Genomic DNA, 22,438 nt, shown 5'->3' on the forward strand with positions numbered 1-22,438 from the left:
GGGGCACGGCTTGGTGGTGCCCTGGCAGCGCAGGTTTAGGCTTGGACCCCGCAACCTTGGAGGGCTCCATGCCCGCCGCAACCCATTTCGTGATTCCAGGGCTGCCCGGTGCCCGCCCCGGCGCCCGCCCCGGCGCCCACAGAAGGTCTCTGGGGGCCGTGGTCACACCAAGCATATATTTTATTGAAAGACCAGGTGGGTGATGAGGTGGCAGCGGGGGGGCAGAACCGGGCACCGGGGTTTGTACAAGTGGCAGCTGCTGGGGAGGTCGGGGGGCTCCTGGTGTCAGTCGGGTGCCAGATAAATACCGGGGGCGCGGTGGGCGGCGGTGCGGGCACGACGCGGGCACGACACGGGCACGGGGGCGGCAAGCGGAGGAGGCCACCCGGGCCAGCAGCCGGGGAGCGGGGACAGCCCCTGCCCGGGACACCGCCCGGCCTCCTCCCGCGGGGCAAACACAGCCAGGCTGGGCGGGGGGCGGGGTCCCGTGGGGCTGGTGGCATCAGCTGTGTGTCCCCTGCACTGTGGGCAGCCCCCCTCGGCCCCAGCGTGGCTCCTGCACTTCATGGCTACCCTGGGTCCAGGACCGTCATATCCTTATGGCCACCATGGCCTCGCGGCCACTGTGGTGCCATGGTCAGCATGATCCTGTGGCCACCATGGCTCCACATCCACCATGGCCTCATGGCCACTGTGGTGCCGTGGTCAGCATGATCCTGTGGCCACCATGGCTCCACGTCCACCATGGCCTCATGGCTACTGTGGTGCCATGGTCAGCAAGATCCTGTGGTCACCATGGCTCCATGGCCTTGTGGCCACTGTGGTGCCGTGGTCAGCATGATCCTGTGGCCACCATGGCTCCACGTCCACCATGGCCTCATGGCCACTGTGGTGCCGTGGTCAGCATGATCCTGTGGCCACCATGGCTCCATGGCCTTGTGGCCACTGTGGTGCCGTGGTCAGCATGATCCTGTGGCCACCATGGCTCCGTGGCCTCATGGCCACTGCAGTGCCATGGTCAACATGATCCTATGGGTGGCCATCACGGTCTCATGGTCAGCATGATCCTGTGGCCACCATGGTTCCATGACCAGTGTGGGCTCATGGTCAGTGTGGACTTGTGGCCAGTGTGCTTCCATGGCCCTCATGGCCACCATGGTCAGCATGGTCCTGTGATCAGAATGGTCTTGTGGCCACCACATCTCCATGGCCAGCATGACCTCGTGGCCAGCGTGGCTTGTGTGGCTCCACTTTGGTGTGGTCCCATTGCCAGTGTGGGCCCCATGGCCACTATGACCCCATGGCCACCATGGCCAGAGTGGCCCCAGGTCAGGAGGTGGCAGAGCAGTGGTGGGGCAGGGGCTGGGGACACGGCAGGGGCTGGGGACTGGTGGCAGGCTCAGAGCCCAGGGAGCCTCCCTGGGGCGTGGGGCTTTCCTGGGGGGGCTGCAGACATGGAGGGGCTCCTGGGGGATTGGGGGGTGGCACTGCTGCTGTTCAGGGTGGGGACGGAGCAGAGGGGGTTCATGGCTGGGGGTGCTCACCCCAGCACCCCCCTCTCCCTGCAGCCATTGGCCCCCCAAGGCCTCCCCCAGCCTGACTCCCCCTCCCTGAGCCCCCCCCTCCCCCTCCCTGAGTCCCCCCCCTCCCCCAACAGTTGCCCCCCACTTTGTCCCCATGCCCCCTGCAGCAGTGGGGGGGCTCCTGGGCTGGCTTTGCTCATGCAGGGGAGGGGAAGCTTCTCCCCCAGATCCCCCCAGGCTCGGATGCGTCACCCCCCCAGGGCCAGGCGTCCCCAGGACCCACCCACAGGGTCAGTGGCTGTGGGGGTGGCCCCCGGGCCCCCACCCCCCCTAAAGAAGCAGCAGTGAGGATGTGCTGGGGGGGACAGTGGGGCTGGAGTAGGGGTGGGGGGAGCCAAGCCGGCTGGCAGGGGGGGCTCAGAGTCTCTGGGGGGGGCACTGGGCAGCGCTGCCCCCCGCCCTACTCCAGGTAGATGTCCTCTGTGGGGCAGGCGTATTCCAGGTGCTCCTGGTAGTATTCCTGAAAGGCTCGGCTGCCAGGGGGCACAGCAGGCTCAGGGGGGGCACTGGCACCCCCCACACCCCCAGCCCCCTTACATGCCCAGCCCTGGCACATCCAGCCCCCAGACCACCCAGTGTGACCACATCCCTGCCACGCAGCACCCTTGGCACCCAGATACTCACCACCCATCTCCCCCGCACCCCCAGCCCCCCTTCATCCCCAGCCCTGGCACATCCAGCCCCCAGACTTCCCATTATCCCCACACCCCTGGCACCCAGCACCCTTGGCACCCAGACACCCACCACCCAGCTTCCCCTCACCCCCAGCCCTTGGCACCTCCAGGCCCCTTGCACCCAGACTTCCCATTATGCCCACACCCCTGGCACCCAGCACCCTTGGCACCCAGATACCACCCATCTCCCCTGTGCCCCCAGCCCTTGGCACCCCAGGGTGTCTTCACCCAGCCCCCAGCCCTGGCCGTGCCCCAGCCTGCGGTGCCCCGTGCCCGCCGTACCCGACACACTCGGCCACATGCCGCATGGACTCCTGTGAGACGAAGACGTGGCAGGCGAAGCGGCTCAGCACGGGGTGCTTGGTGATGAACCCGAAGTAGCTGCCAGGGCAGGGGGGTCAGGGGGACACCCCCAGTCCTGCCCTGGGAAGGCACACCCCTAATCCTGTCCCCCCCAGGTAGGGCCAGGTCTGTAGAGGGGACCCCCAGTAGGGCTTCGGGGCTTGGGACTGAGTGAGGGCACCTGGACTGGCGCCATGAGGGACCCAAGGGAGCAACCCTGGGGCTGGGGATGCTGGAGGGGATTTGGAGGAGGTCCCTTGGGAGTCTTTTGGGGGTGGGGGTGCTGGAGAGGTGGTTGCAGGAAGTGCCTTGGGGCTGGGACCACTGGGCTGGGGTGGGACTGGAGGTTTTGGACTGGAGGGTCCTTTGGGACTGGGAGCACTGGAGGGGAGGGTCTGGGGGTGCTCAGGGGTGAGTCTGGAGAGGTCCTTCGGGACTGAGAGCACTGAAGGTGGGGGCTGGGGGATCCTTTGGGACTGGGAGTACTGTGCTGGGGGTCTGGGAGCTCCTCTGGGGCTGGGAACACCCTGCTGGGGGTCTCGGGGCTGGGAGGACTAGAGGGGGGGGTGCAGTCTGGGATTGGAGTGGTCTGGAGTTCCCATGGGACTGGGAACTCTGGTGTAGGGGTCTCCTCGGGCTGGGGGCGCTGGAGAGGGGGGCTGGGGAGGTCTTTTGGGGCTGGAAGCACTGAAGAGAGGTCTGGGGGGCTTTGGGGCTGAGAGCACTGGAAAGGGGTCTGGGGGAGTGTTTGGAGGGGGTCTAGAGGGGCTTTTGGGACTGGGAGTGCTGGAGAGGTGGTTGCAGGAGGTCCCTTGAGGCTGGGAGCAGTGGAGCAGGGTCTGGGGGATCTTTGCGACTGGACAGGGGGTTCCAGGAGGTCCCATGGGGCTGGGAACACTGGAGGAGGATCCAAGGGGTCCTTTGAGTCTGGGGGTGCTGGAGGGGCTCTGGGGGTGCCGTGGTCCATGGTGGGGAGGTTGTCTCACCAGCTGTTCCGTGGGTGGCACCCACAGAAGGAGATGTTCTTCATCTGGAAGAAGTGGCTGCACCGCTCGAACTGGGGGGGGCGAGGCATAGCCACCGTGTGGGTGCCTGGCTGGTGGGCAAGGCAGGTGCCCAGACCCCCCAGACTGGTGCCCCCCAGCCTACCCGTGCCCACCCCAGCCCCCCACCTCCTCATCCTGGCTGTACTCAGTGACGGTGAGGATCAGCTTGATGCCCTGCAGGGTGATCTCCAGGTCGCAGCTGGCCGGTGGGCGCAGGTGCACAGTCAGCTTCCTGGTGGTGGCAATCTGCAGGGGGCACCAGGGGGTGAAGGGCACAGAGGGTATTGGGGTTGGAAGGGAGCCCTCCAAGCTCATTGAGTCCAATGATCCACCCAACACCACCATGGTCACTAAATCGTGTCACCAATGCCATGCCCACAGCTTTCCTGAACCCCTCCAGGGATGAGGACTCCAACACTGCCCTGGGCAGTCTGGGCCAGGCCTGGGCAAGCCTCAAGGGGCAGAAATTGTTCCTCATGGCCAACCTCAACCTCCCCTGGGCCAACCTGAGGCCAGCTCCTCTTCTCTTGTTCCTTGGGAGAAGAGGCCTGGAGAAGACCTTGAAGTTCATCCAGTGCAACCACTTTAACTCTAGAGAGGCTGGGGCTAACCCATGGCCCTCAGCACCACATCTCCATGGCTCTGAAACACCTCCAGGGATGGGGATTCCACCACCTCCCTAGGCAGCCTGGGCCAACCTCTGAGAGCCCTTCCAGTGAAAAAGTTTCTTCTAATGTCCAACCTCAACCTCCCCTGGGCCAACCTGAGGCCAGCTCCTCTTCGCTTGTTCCTTGGGAGAAGAGGCCAACCCCCACCTGGCTGCAGCCTCCTTGCAGGGACCACAAGGTCTCCCCTCAGCCTCCTTCTCTCCAGGCTCAACCACCCCAGCTCCCTCAGCTGCTCCTCACAAGTTCTCCAGACCATGCTCTTACTTCTCCAGACCCTTCCACAGCTCTCTTGCCCCTCTCTGGACCTGCTCCTGCCCCTCCATGTCCTTGGAGTGAGGGGCTCCAAACTGGCCCCAGGATTCCAGGTGTGGCCTCAGCAGTGCCCAGCGCAGGGGGACAATCCCTGCTCTGCTCCTGCTGGCCACACCATTGCTGATCCAGGCCAGGCTGCTGGTGACCTTCTTGGCCACCTGGGCTCATCTCCAGCTGCTGTCACCAACCCCTGAGGTCCTTTTGCACTGGGCAGTTTCTACCCATTCTGCCCCCAGTCTGGAGTCTTCATGGGGTTGTTGTGACCCAAGAGCAGGACCCAGCCCTGGGCCTTAGTGAACCTCATCCCATGAGCCTCAGCCCATGGATCCAGCCTGGCCTGATCCCTCTGTAGAGCTGGGAACCCTTTCCACCCAGCCTGGTGTCATCTGCACACTGTCTGAGGGTGCCCTGATCCCCCTCAGACCATTGCTGAAGGCATTAAACACAACCGGTCCCAGCCCTGAGCTCTGGGAACACCCCCAGTGACCAGCCACCACTCTTTGGGCCTGACCATCAGCCAGTTCTTAACCTAACAGAGCCTCCACCTCTTCAAGCCATGAGCAGCCATTAAGATGGCAGACTGGGGGTTGGGGTGAGGCCACTCCACCACCACCACTGACCTTCTGCATGGCTGCACAGAGGATGCCGTTGCCTTGGTGGTATGGGACCTCCACTGAGCCCAGGAACTGGACGTTGAACCTCTCTACCCAGCATGGGTTCCTCTTCAGACCTGGATGGGGAAGGTGGAGACAATGCCCCAAGACCACGCCCACTCCCCCCCCACACCACCACGTGCCCCCTGGAGACCCCCACGGGGCCGTACCGACGGTGTCCCTGGCTTGGCTGACCACCTCGTGGGCGTAGAAGGCCGGGAAGATGCCGCGCTCCCCCGTCCGCATGTTGTAGCCCCGGTACCAGTAGTCATCCTCCTCCAGCTCCACCAGGATGGGGTCATCCACGTCCAGCTCCAGCTCATCCTCGTGGCGAGGGATGAACCTGCGTGGGGGGGGATGGGAGGAGGAGAGGATGGGATAGGATAGGATAGGGTAGGGTAGGGTAGGGTAGGATAGGATAGGGTAGGATAGGATAGGATAGGATAGGGTAGGATAGGATAGGGTAGGGTAGGATAGGGTAGGATAAAATAGGATAGGATAGGATAGGGTAGGGTAGGGTAGGATAGGATAGGGTAGGATAGGATAGGATAGGATAGGATAGGATAGGGTAGGGTAGGGTAGGATAGGATAGGATAGGATAGGATAGGATAGGGTAGGATAGAATAGAATAGAATAGAATAGAATAGAATAGAATAGAATAGAATAGAATAGAATAGAATAGAATAGAATAGAATAGAATAGAATAGAATAGAATAGAATAGAATAGAATAGACCAGGTTGGAAAAGACCTTTGAGACCATCAAGCCCAACCTATCACCCAACACCGTCTAATCAACTAAACCATGGCACCAAGTGCCTCATCCAGGCTCTTCCTAAACACCTCCAGTGATGGTGACTCCACCACCTCCCTGGGCAGCACATTCCAATGGGCAATCACTCTCTCTGTGTAGAACTTCTTCCTAACATCCAGCCTAAACCTCCCCTGGTGCAGCTTAAGACTGTGTCCTCTTGTTCTGGTGCTGGCTACCTGGGAGAAGAGACCAACCCCCACCTGGCTACAACCTCCCTTCAGGTTGTAGACAGCAATAAGGTCTCCCCTGAGTCTCTTCTTCTCGAGGCTAAACAACCCCAGCTCCCTCAGCCTCTCCTCACAGGGCTGTGTTCCAAGCCCCTCCCCAGCTTTGTTGCCATTCTCTGGACTCATTCCAGCAAGTCAACATCCTCCCTAAACTGAGGGGCCCAGAACTGGACACAGGACTCAAGGTGTAGCCTAACCAGTGCAGTGTACAGGGGCACAATGACCTCCCTGCTCCTGCTGGCCACACTGTTCCTCATGCAGGCCAGGATGCCATTGGCCCTCCTGGCTGCCTGGGCACACTGCAGGCTCATGTTCAGCCAGCTGTCAACCAGCACCCCCAGGTCCCTCTCTACCTGGCTGCTCTCCAGCCACTCTGACCCCAGCCTGTAGCACTGCATGGGGTTGCTGTGGCCAATGTGCAGAACCTGGCACTTGGATGTGTTCAATCTCATGCCCTTGGCCTCTGCCCATCTGTCCAGCCTGTCGAGGTCTCTCTGCAGAGCCTCTCTACCCTCCAGCAGATCAACTCCTGCCCCCAGCTTGGTGTCATCTGCAAATTTACTGATGATGGACTCAATGCCCTCATCCAGATCATCAATAAAGATGTTAAAGAGCACAGGGCCCAGCACTGATCCTTGGGGCACACCACTAGTGCCTGGCTGCCAGCTGGATGTGGCACCATTCACCACCACTCTCTGGGCTCAGCCCTCCAGCCAGTTCCTAACCCAATGCAGTGTGCTCCCATCCAAGCCAGGAGCTGACAGCTTGGCCAGGAGTTTGCTATGGGGGACAGTGTCAAAGGCCTTGCTGAGGTCCAGGTAGACTACATCCACAGCCTGCCCCACATCCACCAGGCAGTCACCTGGGCATAGAAGGAGATCAGGTTGGTCAGGCAGGACCTGCCCTTCCTAAATCCATGCTGGCTGGGCCTGATCCCTTGGCCACCCTGTAAGTGCTGTGTGATTGCACTCAAGATGATCTGTTCCATAATCTTGCCTGGCACTGAGGTCAGGCTGATAAGGTCTAGGAGGTGAAACCCTCTTTAACAGGTTGCCCAGAGAAGTGGTGGAAGGTCCCAGCCCTGAAGGTCAAACTCACTGGGGCCCTGAGCAACCTGATCTAGTTGGAGATGTCTCTGCTGGCTGCAGGGTGACCAACCCCATGTATGCTGTGATGCTGTGATGCAGGGGGTCCTGTGAGAGCCCCCCGCCCCCGAGGTGCCCATGGCCATGGTCATGGTGGGCTTGGTGTTCACCTGAAGACAGCGCGGTGGGTCTGCTCCCGCTCCTCCCCGTTGACCATGCAGGAGAACAGCCCAAAGGACTCTGTGCCTGCAGAGGAGAAAGAGGAGGAGGTTACCATGGGGCTGGGGGACAGCTCCCACCCTACTACATGCTGGGGGACCTAGGGGTGAGGAGGCTGATGGCCATTACCCATGGTTGCAAGGCTCTGACTTAGGGGAATCCCACATGAGCCCACAGTCTTGGGGTCCAGCCCCATGGTGGAGAACCCATGGCTGCTGGGTCTAGCCTCATGGTGGAGAGCCCATGGCCGCTGGGTCCAGCCCCATGGTGCAGAACCCATGGCTGCTAGGTCCAGCCCCACGGTGGGGAACCCATGAGCTGCTAGGTCCAGCCCCACGGTGGAGAGCTCATGGCTGCTGGGTCCAGCCCCAAGGTGGGGAACCCATGGCTGCTGAGTCCAGCCCCAAGGTAGAGAGGCCATGGCTGCTGGCTCTAGCCTCATGGTGGAGAGCCCATGGTCGCTGGGTCCAGCCCCATGGTGCAGAACCCATGGCTGCTGGGTCCAGCCCCATGGTGCAGAACCCATGGCTGCTGGCTCTAGCGTCATGCCCTTCACAGCCAACCTGCCCCACCTCCCATGCCATACTGTGCTGTGCCACATCACCCAGGGATGACGCCATGGCCAAGGGAGGATGGTGAAAGGCAAGCAGCCTCCCAACAGCACACAGAGCAGCCCAGGCTGGCACAGCATGGCATTGAATGGCATGGCATGGCACGGCATGGTGTATCATGACATAGCACATCATGATTTGACATGGTATAGCATGACCTGGCACAGCATGGCACAGCACAGCATGGCATGGCATGGTGCAGCATGGCACAACATGGCACGGCACATCATAGCATAGCAGGGCATGGCACGGCACATGACAGGAGACATCATGACATAGGAACCATGACATGGCACAGCATGGCAGAGCACAGCATGGCAGGGCACAGCAGGACAGGGCAGGGTGCAGCACGGCACACCACGGCGACTCACTGGAGGAGCGTGAGGTGCTGTTGACAAAGACATTGAGGAACTTCTTGGAGAAGTGGAGGTCAGCCTCCGGGGAAGAGTCCTCGGAGGAGCTGTGGGGGTCGGGGACGCCCAGCCCGTGCCCATCGCCATCGTCGCCGGGGGGCAGCAGGTCGCTGTTGTCACTCAGCACTGAGGTGCAGCGCCGCAGGCTGACCAGCTCCAGCTGGGTGTGCTCGTCCACCACCAGCGTGTACTTCAGAGCGTCGTATGCCAGCGACTCGTCCCTTGCCCGCGGCTCTGCCAGCCCGGGGGTGCCCGCTGCCGGCCCCCCGAAGCCCCCCTGCAGCTGCTCCTCGGCGAATGGGGAACCCTTCAGGTAGGGCAGCTCCTCCTCCTCCTCCTCCTCCTGCTGCTGCTGCTGGCTGGAGAAGGCCATGGTGAACCCGCGGTTGGTCTTGGCGGTGGAGACGTCCAGGGTGGGCGAGATGGCGTCGGGCCCCCGCGGCCCTAACCGAACGTCATCGATCGTGGCATTGGCCTCCAGGGCGTCCGAGTCCAGGTCCCTGTCGACGGCCCAGCCCTGGGGGCCGGTGCCCAGCGGCTGGCTGCCAGGGGAGCCGCAGGGCGGCGCGGGGCGGCAGCCGAAGGAGGCCAGGACCTCAGCGGTGCCCAGCCGGTCGATGGTGACGGGCGCGATGGTGTCGTTCGTGGGGTTGCTCATGAAGAGGAAAGGACCCGGCTCGTCGCTGGGCAGCTCGGGCACTGGCTCGGTGCCCGCCTCCCCCTCGTCCCGCAGGGAGCTTCGCAGCGTCTCCATGTCCACCAGCTCGATGGCACGGGGCAGGGCGCCCGGCTCGCCCGCACCCAGCGGCGAGGGCGGCGTGCCAGGGTCCAGGGCCTCGCTGAGGATCTCGGGCTCCAGGTCGGAGGCAGGCGAGATGGTGTCAGAGAGCGAGTGGCCCTGCTGGAAGCACTCGTCCGGGCACTTGATGGGGTAGGAACCCTCCGAGATCATCTTGTTGACCAGGTTGCTGAGCAGCCAGGGGGAGTCCGAGTCCTCGCTCAGGTCGGGCTCCGACTCTGAGTCCGACTCGAAGTCGCTGTTGTCCTCCTCGTCCGCCTCGGGCAGCAGCTTGGGCCCCACGGGCAGGTAGAAGGAGCGCCGGATGCTCTCCAGGCCGTGGTCAGGGTCGATCTTCAGGTCGGGGGGGCTGGAGGCGTCCGTCTGCCCGGTGGGCACGGCACAGGGGTCGGCAGGGTTGAGGCTGTCGTAGTAACCTTCCATCTTCAGCTCCGCCAAGCTCTCCCTCCTCACCACCTCCCTCTCCGGCTTCTCCTCCACCTCCTCCTCCTCCTGCTCCTTGCCCTTATCCAGCAGCAGGGCGTCCTTGATGCCCATCAGGCCGGGCACCTCCAGCTCGGGTTCCAGCTCGGAGGCGGGGGAGCTGGCCTCTTCGATGGAGTTGGTGAGGTGTGAGGACCTGCCGCTGCTGCTGGCGCTGCTGAGGTCCAGCTCGGTCTCGGAGATGGAGGAGATCATGTTGCTGACCAGGTGCCCGCCGCCGAAGGCCGCCGCAATCTCCCCCTCCACCTCCGAGTCCGAGCCAGGCGAGCTCAGGTCCTCCCCGCGCCGCCCGCCGGGCGCGAAGGCTTTGCCGGTCCTGCTGGTCAGGTCAGCCTCGATGCCGGGGTCCGAGGAGGGCGAGGTGGTCTCCGAGGAGCCCGAGGGGTGCCCGCGCACGCTGGCCGCCCGCCCGGGCTGGGTGCCCTCCCCGTCGGAGCTCAGCGGCTCTGCGGGGCACGCGTAGGTGCCCGCCAGCCTAGCACCATGCCCGTCGTGACGGGCCACGGCCGCCAGCTCCACTGGGGCTGGAGGGGAGCCAGGCTGCTGGCAGTGGGCTGCAGAGGACCCCGGGCTCCCGGTCCCCGTGCCATCCCCTTGCCCGGGCCTGGCTTCGCGCCGGGGGGCGGCACGGTGCCCAGCGGCGGGCGTGGGTGACGAGGTGGCATCGGGGCCGGCGGCGTGGCCGGGAGGTGCCGCGGGCCCTGTTGGAGAGAGAGAGGGGTGAGGGGGCAGCGGGCAGGGGTGGCCAGGGGCGTGCGGAGCTTGGAGCACAGAGGAGATGAGGTTCATGTTCAAATCTTGCCCGCTGCCCGGGGGGGAGGGGTTACCATGTGCCAGCCACCCGGGGCTGTTGCCCTGTGAGTCAAAGGGGCAGGAGGGCGGCAGCGAGGCGGGGGGCAGCCCAGGGGGGGTCTCCAGGCAGGGGCCGTCCTGGATGCAGGCGTGGGGCGACGAGTGTCCTGCAAGGGAAGGCAGAGCCCCACTGTCACCAGAGCCTGCCCACGGGATACCCTGTGCCAGCCTCTTACCCACAACCCTGTTCCAGAGACAAAACCCCAGCAGGATTTAACCCAAGGGGTCCTTGAAGCCAGCTGCTGCCCCACTCCAGGGCTTAAACCCCACCAGGAGTAAACCCAAGGGGTGCCCAGTGACAACACTCCCCCACAGCATTGCACCAGGGCCAAACCCCCACCAAGATTCAACCCAAGGGGTGCCCAGTGACAACCACTCCCCCACAGCATTGCACCAGGGCCAAACCCCCACCAAGATTCAACCCAAGGGGTGCCCAGTGACAACCACTCCCCCACAGCATTGCACCAGGGCCAAACCCCCACCAAGATTCAACCCAAGGGGTGCCCAGTGACAACCACTCCCCCACAGCATTGCACCAGCGCCAAACCCCCACCAGGAGTTAACCCAAAGGGTGTCCATTCCTGTGCCCATGCCCACCCCAATCTCACCAGTGTGTGAGGAAGTGGAGGAGGAGGAGGAGTGGCGAAGGGCATCCTGCCAGGTGGTGCGGTGAGCAGGCACAGGGAAGTTGCCATTGTTGTTCAGGGAGTCCTGGGGGCAGAGCAGTGCCAGGAGGTGGGCAATGGGTGGGTGAGCCCCCAGAGGGGGTGAATTTGGGGCAGCCAAAACAAGGGGCAGGGCCCTTAGGGCACATCTGGGGCCATGACAAGGGCAAGGAGCCGGGATGCCCAGTGAGGATGGCACAAGGGCACCCAAAGCAGTCCAGGGATGCCTCTTGGCATGGCTTGGTGCCCCTGAGCAGCATGGCAGTGCCTGTGCCATGTGCTCAGGGGCTTTGCTGGGATTAGAGCTGCTGCGTCCCTATCTGCCCCAGCATGGCAGGACAGGACAGGGGGACAGCACAGTGCCTGCCCCACATGGCCCTGGGCAAAACAGCCTGGTACTGCTGCGGACCCAGGGCTGTGCCCAAGTGCCCCAGGAGCTGAGCCTGACCCACTGAGCTGGGCATGGCTCCTCACACACCTTCAAAGCCACCAGGCCCTGTGGAGAGGGATCATTCCCTCAGAAAGCATGGGCAGCAATAATCCCAACCAGCAGGGCTGGCACCGTGTGCCAGCAGGCACACATTAGCCTGGCATAGCAAGGGAGGGTCAGGCATTGCCCTAGGGAGGGGTGCTGGGGAGATCCAGTGGGTAATGGGGTCTCATCCAGTCCTGGAACTGGAGCATAAAGGTTGGAGCTGGGAAAACTGGGATTAGTACCACGGGCACATGGGTTTGGGCACCACCTGGTATCACAACCGAGCAGCGTGGCAGCAGGATGCAGCTATGCCCATGCAACCCCCAGGGTGCAGCGGGTCAGGGTGGAGGGTTCCCACTCTGGGGGTTCGGCACACTCCTGTGCCAGCTCCCCCTGCCAAATCCCAGTGCCCTCCTGGGAGAGGGTGCCCAGCATCTCAGAACCACACACCCCCTCGGCACCATGGCAACGCTGGCAGCTGCAAGCGGCTGCCCACGCACTGCGGTGGCGAGGCGTGGCACACCCTGCATGGGGACATGGGGGCACCCCTGCAGTGCCACCCCAGCGGGGACTCCCCACACACACACCTCCCCACGTGGGGGAGCCCCTGAGCACAGGGGTGGAACGGGGGGAGCACAGCACATGTGGCACACAGGGCTGCCACACGATCCTCACTGTGCCCGCTGCCAGCAACCAGCCCTCAGGCACACAGAGACAGCCTGGGGAGCTCCAGACCCTCCAGAGGGCACAGACCCTTCCCCAGTGTTCTCAGCTCGGATGGTGCCATCTTTCTCTTCTGTGCCCACTCTGGGGGTGCCTGGTGGGGACTCTTCCCATGTCACCCCCCACAGAGTTCCCCCCTCCTCTCCCACCAGCCTGGGGGGGGAGGACAGAGACCCCAGGGGGAGGGAGGCAGAGACCCCTGCCCACAGCCCCAGCCTCACCTGGGTGCCCGGGGCAGTCAGGTTGAGGGTGGTGGGTCGCAGCTTCTGGGTCTCCTCCAGGACGGGCGAGGGCACGGGTGAGGCCGAAGGGGACAGGGGAGCCTCATTGCCCTCTTCCTCCTCCTCCTCCTCCTCCTCATTGTCGTCGATCATCTCGAACTCCTGGAAGTCCTCCTGGAAGGTGCAGACTGGGTGCGGCTGCTCCCCGCGCTCCAGCACCAGGCAGTCCTGGGCAGGGGGCAGAGGGTGAGCGGCACGGCCACCAACAGCTGGCACCATCCCGGCCCCAGCAGGGCAGAGGGCTCCAAGAGCAAAGTGCCCCCGGCCAAGGACCCTTGTGGGTCTGCCAGCACCCTCCCTGTCCTGGCCCCCACACCCAGCACCCCATGGAGGAGGGTGACCCACGCAGATGCCTGCCAGAGCCACCAGGGCCACCAAAGCCACTGGAGCCACCAGAGCCCAGGGAGTCACAAAGCCTGGGGAGCCACCAGGGCCACAGGACGCGCTGCAGAGACCCCAAAGTGACCAGAGCCACTAAAGCCAGAAGAGACACTGGAGCAACCAGAGCCACTGAAGAGCCATGGTAGCCACTGAAGATACCAGAGCCTCCAAAGCCACAGAGTCACTGAAGGGATCAGAGCCACCATAGGCTAGGAAGACACTGGGCTGAAAGAGCCACCAGAGCCACCAAAGCCATCGGAGTTGATGGAGACATAGGAGCCACCAGAGGTATCAAGGCCACCAAGGCAACCGGAAGTGGGAGGGCCACTGGATCTACCACGGAGCCACCAAAGCCAACAGATCCAGGAGAGCCACTGGATCTACCACAGAGCCACCAAAGCCAACAGATCCAGGAGAGCCACTGGATCTACCACAGAGCCACCAAAGCAAACAGATCCAGGTGAGCCACTGGATCTAACAAAGCCAACAGATCCAGGAGAGCCACTGGATCTACCACAGAGCCACTGGACCCACCAGATTCAGGAGAGCCACTGGATCTAACAAAGCAAACAGATCCAGGAGAGTCACTGGATCTACCAAAGCCACCAGATCCAGGAAAGCCACTGGATCTACCACAGAGCCACTGGACCCACCAGATCCAGGAGAGCCACTGGATCTACCAAAGCCACCAGATCCAGGAGAGCCACTGGATCTACCACAGAGCCACCAAAGCCACAAGATCCAGGAGAGCCACTGGATCTACCACAGAGCCACCAAAGCCAACAGATCCAGGAGAGCCACTGGATCTACCACAGAGCCACCAAAGCCACAAGATCCAGGAGAGCCACTGGATTTACCCAAGAGCCAACAAAACCACCAGATCCAGGAGAGCCACTGGATCTACCAAAGCCAACAGGTCCAGGAGAACCACTGGATCTACCACAGAGCCACTGGACCCACCAGATCTGGGAGAGCCACTGGATCTACACAGAGCCACCAAAGCCACCAGATCCAGGAGAGCCACTGGATCTACCACAGAGCCACCAAAGCCACTGGTGACACTGGAACCACCAGAGCCAGTGAATCAGGATGGTAGGTGGGCACCTGGCGGGTGGGTCCAGCACTGGCATTGGCTGCTGAGCCCCCCCCCATGTCCCCTGTGACCACTCCCTGGGGCTCAGCTCGGTGTGGTGGGAGGTGCCAGGGTGCCCAGCCATGCTGAGGTCCTTGTGCTCAGCACCCAGGCAGGTGGTACCCAGGCAGGAGGAACTTGCACCCTGGGCTCCAGGACGGGCCTTGCCAGGCCGATGCCCTCCCAGTGCCCTCCCCCCCAGCGTGCCCCAGGCCCTGCACCTTCTCATAGTGGTCGGAGTCGTAGTTGAGGCCAATGCCGCAGTCGTCCGTGATCTCCGACAGGTCCTCGTCATCAAACTCCTCCAGGCTGATGTCCTGGGGGGGCCTGGGCAAAGGGGCCGGCACATCAGCATCAGTGACACCCCCACTAACCCCAGGGAGATGCCACCAGCTCCCCAGCATGGCACCACGAGGGCTTGGAGAGCCGTGTGGCACCAGCACGGAATGGGAATGGTGGTGCCCGACCATCAGCCCAGGCGGCACCCGGGGCTGTAGCAGGAGGCAAAGGAGGTTGGAGGTGACAGGGAGGATAAAAGCTCACAGGATGCATGGGACCCTGCCCCTTCACACCCAGCCCATGCCTGGAGGGGTTTCAAAGCTGTGAAGCTGTGGTGCTGAGGGCCATGGCAACCTGGCAGTGCTGGGGTAAGGCTTGGACTTGATGGTCTCAAGGGAGTTCTCCTGCCCCTCTGCTCTGCCCTGCTGAGGCCACAGCTGGAGCCCTGGGGCCACTGCTGGGCTCCCCAGTTCAGAGAGACTGGGAGCTGCTGGAGAGAGTCCAGGGGAGGCTGGGAAGATGCTGAGGGGCCTGGAGCAGCTCTGTGAGGAGCAAAGGCTGAGAGCCCTGGGGCTGAGAGCCTGCAGAAGAGCAGCCCCAGAGGCATCAATGCTCAGCTGGAGCTGAAGGAGCTGTGTGGGGCAACAGGCTGAGGTCAGGCTCTGCTCAGTGGTGCCCAGGGACAGCACAAGGGCCAAGGGACAGCAAGGGGAAGCCAGGAGGTTCCATCAGGAGCAACTTGTTTGGTGTGAGGGTGCTGGAGGCCTGGAGCAGGCTGCCTGAGAGGTTGTGGAGTCGCCTTCTGTGGATCCTTCCAACCCCCCCTGGCCACTGTGCCCCTGGGCAAGCTGCTGTGGGTGGCCTGCTGGAGCAGGGGGAGGTTGGACTGGCTGAGCTCCAGAGGTCCCTTCCCACCCCAGCATGCTGGGATTCCATGAGGGCTTTTCAGCTCTGGACAGGCAGAGGTGCTGATGCCACCACCATGGTGGCTGCCAAATTCCCAGCCAAACCCACAGCAAGTGGAGCACTGATGCCCCAACACCCTGCTCTTGCCCATGGTGCCACCGAGGTTGTCTCATCCCAAGATGACAGCAGCCAGAGCAACCAAGGCAAGAATCTGGGGAGGGGGCATGATAAATTCTGCAGGGAAAAGAGGAGAAAAGGTGACTACCAACAACTGCTGGCAGGGTTTGGTGTTGGCAAAGGGAAACTCAACACTTCTGGTGGCTCTGAAGGCTGGGAGATTCAGCAGCCCCTGGGTGCCAGCAGGCACCTCCTGGCCACCCTACTGGGAGAAGCACCCAGACCCCCCTAGAGCCCAGCAGCCCCTGGGTGCCAGCAGGCACCTCCTGGCCACCCTACTGGGAGAAGCACCCAGACCCCCCTAGAGCCCAGCAGCACCTGGACAAATAACAGGGCTTGTGAGGCTCCTCTGGTGGGGATGAGTCTATGGAGGCACTGGGACTTGGTTTGGGTCCTGATGGGACACCTTTGGGGTCTATTTGGGGCATTGTTAAGGTCTTACTGGAGCCTTGCTGGGGCATCACTGGGGTCCTGCTGGGGTCTCGCTGGGGTCTCATTGGTGTCTAGCTGGAGCATCACTGGAACCTTGCTGGGGTCTCACTAGGGGTCTAGCTGGAGCATCACTGAGCTCTTGCTAGGGCTTCAGTGGGGTCTTGTTGGGCCTCACTGGACTGTCCCAGGACCCATCTGGCATGCATGGTGGTGGGTCACAGCCCTCAGAGCTTCCCCTGGCCAACCCCCCCTGCAATCCTCTGCCCCCCGTTTTTGCCCCCCTTCTGCAGCCCCTGGCCCCCACTGCGCAGGGAGGAGATGTCCCCTAATCACTTAATGCCCAGAAGTAGGACACGGAGAGAGCAGCCAATATGGGCAGATTTGTGAGCAAAACAGCAGGGCTGGTGCTGCAGGCACCAGGTGGCCTCAGCTGGCAGCAGGGTGGGGGCCTGCCCCAAGGACCCCAAATCCCAGCCAGCAGTGGGGCAGCCCCAGGGAGAAGAACCTCAGAGGTGGCAGGAGCAGAACTCCCAGGATGAGGGAAGCAGAACCTCAAGAATGAGGGGGAGCAGAATCTCAAGGGGAGGGGGGAGAGCACAGCCCCCAGGATGGGGTGAGGCAGAACATTGAGGATGGGGAGAGCAGAGCCCCAGGATAGGGGGAGCAGAACATTGAGGATGGGGAGAGCAGAGCCCCAGGATGGAGGGAGCAGAACATTGAGGATGGGGAGAGCAGAGCCTCAGGATGGGGGGAGCAGAACATTGAGGATGGGGAGAGCAGAGCCTCAGGATGGGGAGAGCAGAACATTGAGGATGGGGAGAGCAGAGCCCCAGGATGGGGGGAGCAGAACATTGAGGATGGGGAGAGCAGAGCCCCAGGATGGGGGGAGCAGAACATTGAGGATGGGGAGAGCAGAGCCCCAGGATTGGGGGAGCAGAACATTGAGGATGGGGAGAGCAGAGCCTCAGGATGGGGAAGCAGAACATTGAGGATGGGGAGAGCAGAGCCCCAGGATGGGGGGTGCAGAACATTGAGGATGGGGAGAGCAGAGCCCCCAGGATGGGGGAAGCAGAACATTGAGGATGGGGAGAGCAGAACATTGAGGATGGGGAGAGCAGAGCCCCCAGGATTGGGGAAGCAGAACCTTGAGGACTGGGGGGCAAGGGGGTGAAGAACCCTCAGGATAGGGGGAAGCAGAACCCCCAGGGTGAGGGGGAGCACAGCCCTGGTGTTGGTGGCAACCAGACATCAGTGGTTGCTCTGCAGGCCACAGGGTTGGGGACAGAACCTGCTGGGACCTCCTGCATTCCCCAGGGGTGAGCAGGGGCCTCAGGGGTCCCTCATCTGCCTGGGTCAACAGGGGCCAGCTCAGAGATGAGTTTTCCTGGGGTGGCCACCACCTGCTTGGGTGCTGCAAGCCGGTGCCAGCCAGGATCTTGGTCTACATCCCGGCACTCTCCTCACCCAAGGGAGCAGCTTCTCCAGCAGCCCATGCCCTGGTCTTGGGGTGGTATGGCATGGCCCAGCATGGCCCAGCATGGCATGGCCAGCTTCTGGCTGCCCAAGGAGGCCACGTCCCCCCTCATCAGGGAGCCACCACCGTGACAAACCACGGCTGCAATTTCTAGGTCATGGCGCTCAGGAGCTGAGGCAGGCACGGCAGGGCGGTGGGGCAGAGTGGTGGCACCACCACAGGGCATGGAGGGATGGGGGCACCACAGCAGGATGGGGCTGCCATGGAGGGATGGGGGCACCACAGCAGGATGGGGCTGCCATGGGGGAGGGATGGGGGCACCACAGCAGGATGGGGCTGCCATGGAGGGATGGGGGCACCACAGCAGGATGGGGCTGCCATGGAGGAGGGATGGGGGCACCACAGCAGGATGGGGCTGCCATGGAGGGATGGGGGCACCACAGCAGGATGGGGCTGCCATGGAGGAGGGATGGGGGCACCACAGCAGGATGGGGCTGCCATGGAGGAGGGATGGGGGCACACAGCAGGATGGGGCTGCCATGGAGGAGGGTTGGGGGCACCACAGCAGGATGGGGCTGCCATGGAGGAGGGATGGGGGCACACAGCAGGATGGGGCTGCCATGGAGGAGGGATGGGGGCACCACAGCAGGCTGGGGCTGCCATGGTAGAGTGAAGTGACCATGGCAGGAAAGGAGTGCCGTGGTGAGATGCTGTGGTGAGATGGTGAGCTGAGGCCACCAAGGCAGGATGGGGTTGTCATGGTGGAATGCAGGGACACCAGCAGGATGGGATGGGCTTGCCATGGTGGGATGGGACCACCACAGTAGGATGGTGACTTGTTCTGGCAAGATGCCACCGTGGGATGAGGCCCCCACGGAGGGTTAGGTTTGCCATGGTGGGATGGCATCACCACAATAGGGTGATGGGCTGCCATGGAGGGCTGAGCTCATCACAGCAGGATGGGGCCACCAGCCAGAGCTGAGGGGCCCCTTGGGGATCTTGGCCATGTCCCAGCTGCAGCAGCACTGCTGCAGGCATGGGACATGGCCCTGGGCACCTCTGACACGAGGGGGACAAGGAGCAGATGGGAAGGATGGGGTCCAGGCAGCACCAAGTGACCCCCAAAGAGGTCCAAGACCCCCCACTGCCAGGGAGGGATGCAGGAGTAGCCCCAGGAGGAAGGAATTTCCTGCCCATTTCCAGAGCAGCTTCCAGGACACCTGGACCTGGCAGGCGTTCTCCTGCCACAGCTTTTCCTGCAGCAACCAGCCAGGGACTGGCATGGACAGTATGCCACCAGCCCACCTCATGCCCACTGTCACCCCCCAGGGAGCTGAGCGCTTGTTCCCCCACCCCAAACCTGTGACCAGCACCTAGACCAGCAGCAAAAAGCCACCCAGCAACCCTGCTGAGGTCCTACTGCATGGGAACCACCATGGCCCTTCCAACCTTCACCAGGTTCTCCTCTCTGCCAGGCAGGAGGACACCAAAGGACTTCCAAAGAGCGTCCCACCATGCTGGGTGTCACCAGGGAGAAGGACATGAGTGGACTCTGAAGAGCACCCCATCATGTTGGTTGTCACCAAGGAGGGGGGACACAAGGGTGGTGAAGAGATGCCACCTCCCTAGCCTTGGCATTGGCACCCACCAATGGTACTGGCCAGGGCTTGGGGACAACAGCTGAGACATGTCCCCAGCTGGGACGTGTCCCTGGCCCGGGCCCAGCTGCAGTGAAGGGCAAGGACCTGCTGCAAACACCACAGGGAGGGGGACACGGGAAAGGGGATGCCAGGGGAAGGGGACAGAGTGAGGAGAAGGACGCCAGGATGAGGAGGGGGATGCCAGGGAAAGGAACATCTCATGCCAAGGGAAAGGGGATGCCAGAGGAAAGGGACATCTCAGGAGAGGAGGGTGCCAGGGGAAGGAAGGGCACAGCCACGTCACCTGCCCTGAACAGGCCACCAGCTACCAAGGGCACACCTCGCACACCCCCAGCCCCTCGGTCCTCTGCCCCACCAAAGCCCCCAAACAGCCCTGCAGATGCCCCCCAGGTTCCCCTCCCATACCCCCTAGATGTTCCCCGCTGTCAGCGCCCCCCCTTCCCACCCCGCCGAGCTCCCCCAGCCGAGGACCCCCGGTGATGGGGCTTGCCCTCCCCCGCTAAGCCTCCCCAGTCCCCGCGGGCCCGTTCCCGGGGGTCCCGCATCCTGCATCCCGCATCCCGGGGCCGCTGCGGAGCCTCGGGAGAGACAAAGGGGCGGCGGCGGCGGCGGTGGCTCCCCCCGCACCGGCGGGATGCAGCAGCACCGGGGAGGGCGGGGAGGTGGTTTGGGACCGGTGGGGAGGGGGGGTCTGGGCCTTGGGGGTGGGTTCTGAGACTGGGGAGGGGGCCTGGAACATGCGGGGAGAGGGGGGTCCTGGGATCTGGGGAGGGGCAGTCTGGAAATCGCGGGGGGGGGGGAGCTGAGATAGAAAAGGGGGGGTCTGGAGCCTGGGGAAGGGGGTCTGGGACCTGCGGGGGGAACGTCTTGACCCCGGGGCTGAGGGATCTGGGCCTAGAGGGGGGGAAAAACCCACAGAGTTTAGCCTGAAAGGGGGAAACTGAGCCGGGGGGTGAAGGGGGGGGGGAAGGACACACACACTGTGACCCCAGAAGGGGGGGGTCTGGGATGGGAGGGGGAAAATGAGACCGGGGAGGGGCAGGGGGAGCTGAGACCGGGGAGTGACGATCCTAAGCAGTGGGGGGGTTGTCTGGGATGGATGGGGGGTGTCTGGGACTGGCTGTGGGGGAGGGGGTTGACCGTCCGTGACTAGGGTCAGTGGGGCGGGGGGGGGGGGGACAGGATGCGGCCGGCGGCCGCTGCGCCGTTAGCCGCGGTGCGAGGCCCCCGCCGCACCCCAAGGTGAAGGGGGAAGGCGGGGGGGCGTGTGGGGGTGGTGCGGAGGATGAAGCCGGGGCCCCCCCGCTTCGCCCCGCGGTACCCAGGGCAGCGGACAGAGCATCCCCGCAGTGCCCGGAGGCATCCCAGGGGGGTACATCCCGCATCTTTGCCCCATCCCCCAACAATAACCCTCCCCGGGGCTGGTGTGTGCCCCGCACCCCCCAGCAGCGGAGCGGCCCTGACCTGCAGCCGGGGGGGGACAGCGAGTGGAAGGTGGAAAGCGAGAACATCTCGGCTCGATCCGCCATCTTCTCCCGGCCGGGGCTGCGCCGGACTGCGGAGAGCGGGGGGGGCGGGGGGGGGAGCGGGCGGGGGGGGGAGGGGAGGAGAGGGGGACGGAGGAATGGGGGGGGGGGGGGGGGACAGAGGGAGGGAGGAGCCAGAAAGGGCGGGGGCTGAGGGCTGGAGGGGGAGTAAGGGGTGGGGGTATAGGGGCGGTGTAGGGAGGGAATGGGGGCGGTATAGGCGAGGGTGAGGGGGGAGTAGGTATAGGGAGGGGCTGGGGTGGGCTATAGAAGTGGTGTAGGGAGGGGATGGAGAGGTATCGGGAGGGGCTGGGGGCTACAGGGGCGGTGTAGGGAGGGGCAAGGGCTGCGTGATGGGGAGGAGGGGTGGCTTAGGAGGGACAAGTAGGGGTACAGGGAGGGGATGGAGCAGTATAGGGACGGGCTGGGGGGGCTGTAGGGGTGGTGTAGAGAGAGGACGGGGATGGTATAGGCGGGGGGAAAGAGGTTTAGGGAGGAGCGGGGGCTGCAGGACGGGGAGGAAGGGCTGGAGAGGTATAAGGAGGGGCGAGGAGGGATGTAGGGAGGTGATGGAGCGGTATAGGAAGGGGCGGGGGCTGCGGGATTGGGAGGAGGGGTTGTGGGGTGTTATAGGGGCTGTATAAGGAGGGGCTGGGAGCCGTATAGGGAGGGGGCAGTGCGGTATAGGCAGGAGGAGCAGTAGGTGGTATAGGGAGGGAGCAGGGGGAATATGGGGTGGTAAAGGCGGGGGTGTGTCTAGAGGGGAGCGGGGAGGGGCTGGGAGGGATGACGGGGGGGGGGGGGGGGGGGGGATGGTACAGAGTGGCTGGGAGTGGTATACGGGAGATGGGAGGGGGGCGTCCAGAGGGAGTCTGGGAGCTGTATAGAGCGGGAGCAGGGCGGCTATGGGTAGATGTAGGGCGTCTATAGGGAGGGGCAGGGGGTTATAGGAGGGTCCATACCCTACAGGAGGATCTATAAGGGGGCTTTATAGGAAGGTCCATAGGGGATCTATAGGAAGGTCTTTGGCGGGGGAGCGTGGGAAAGGAGGGGTCTATAAGACGTCCACAAGGGGTCTATAGGAGTATCTATGGGGGGGGGTACAGGGCTCCACAGACCGTCTATGGGGAGGTGCGGGGGTCTATATGGGGGGCAGGGGGGTATAGGAGAAGTCCATAAGGGGTCTACAGGCAGGCACGGGGGTCCACAGGGGGGTCCGTAAGGAGGCGCAGGGGTCTACAGGAGCATCTGCGCGGCTCCCTAGGGGGCGGGCGGAGCAGCCAGGGCCGGGCAGCGCGGCCAGGGCCGGGCAGAGGCGGTGCCGGGAGCTGTCCGCGGCGTGGTGCTGAAGAGGAGCTGTCCCGGTGCTGAACGGCCGCGGCTCTGCCCGCTGCCCCTGCGGGCCCCGTGTTGATGGCCCAGGGCTTCCCGGTGTCAGTGCCCGGTCTGTGTCTGTTCCTGCTGTCTGTGCCCGGCGTCTGTGCCCAGGGCTGCCTGCTGACTGTGCCTGCTGTCTGTGCCCGGTGCTGATGGCCCAGAGGAGCCGT

The 22,438-nt window shown here is 63.6% G+C and overlaps 1 protein-coding gene across 2 annotated transcripts; it reads right to left on the reverse strand.

Annotated features, from left to right (window-relative positions):
* Positions 1 to 1,667: 1,667 nt before the first annotated feature.
* Positions 1,668 to 20,943, reverse strand: MAPK8IP2 (mitogen-activated protein kinase 8 interacting protein 2). 2 transcript variants are annotated; one of them, XM_068168126.1, is made up of 13 exons: positions 20,830 to 20,943; positions 14,658 to 14,763; positions 12,864 to 13,091; positions 11,388 to 11,490; positions 10,755 to 10,886; positions 8,604 to 10,628; positions 7,573 to 7,648; positions 5,449 to 5,621; positions 5,246 to 5,355; positions 3,772 to 3,891; positions 3,586 to 3,656; positions 2,540 to 2,638; positions 1,668 to 2,056 (listed from the first exon to the last, which is right to left on the reverse strand). In XM_068168126.1, the coding sequence occupies exons 1-13, from the start codon at positions 20,892 to 20,894 to the stop codon at positions 1,984 to 1,986; spliced, it is 3,381 nt and encodes a 1,126-aa protein (XP_068024227.1). In that variant the 5' UTR covers positions 20,895 to 20,943; the 3' UTR covers positions 1,668 to 1,983. The 2 variants fall into 2 exon arrangements, with proteins under 2 accessions (XP_068024227.1, XP_068024226.1); XM_068168125.1 differs by having other exon boundaries at positions 8,604 to 10,886.
* Between the last annotated feature and the right edge of the window lie 1,495 nt (positions 20,944 to 22,438).

The sequence above is a fragment of the Melanerpes formicivorus genome, unplaced genomic scaffold (genome assembly GCF_026170545.1).
Source record: "Melanerpes formicivorus ecotype bairdi unplaced genomic scaffold, bMelFor1.0.p_v2 SCAF_132, whole genome shotgun sequence".
NCBI classification, from domain to species: Eukaryota; Metazoa; Chordata; class Aves; order Piciformes; family Picidae; genus Melanerpes; species Melanerpes formicivorus.

Bases quoted from the DNA above. Each gene is read 5' to 3' on its own strand.
- MAPK8IP2 (XM_068168125.1), bottom strand. From the start codon at position 20,894: ATGGCGGATCGAGCCGAGATGTTCTCGCTTTCCACCTTCCACTCGCTG. The intron at 7,649-8,603 runs GTGAGTCGCCGT...TCTCCTCTGCAG, and splicing joins CAGCACCTCACGCTCCTCCA to GCACAGAGTCCTTTGGGCTG. The intron at 5,622-7,572 runs GTGAACACCAAG...CCCCCCACGCAG, and splicing joins ACCCACCGCGCTGTCTTCAG to GTTCATCCCTCGCCACGAGG.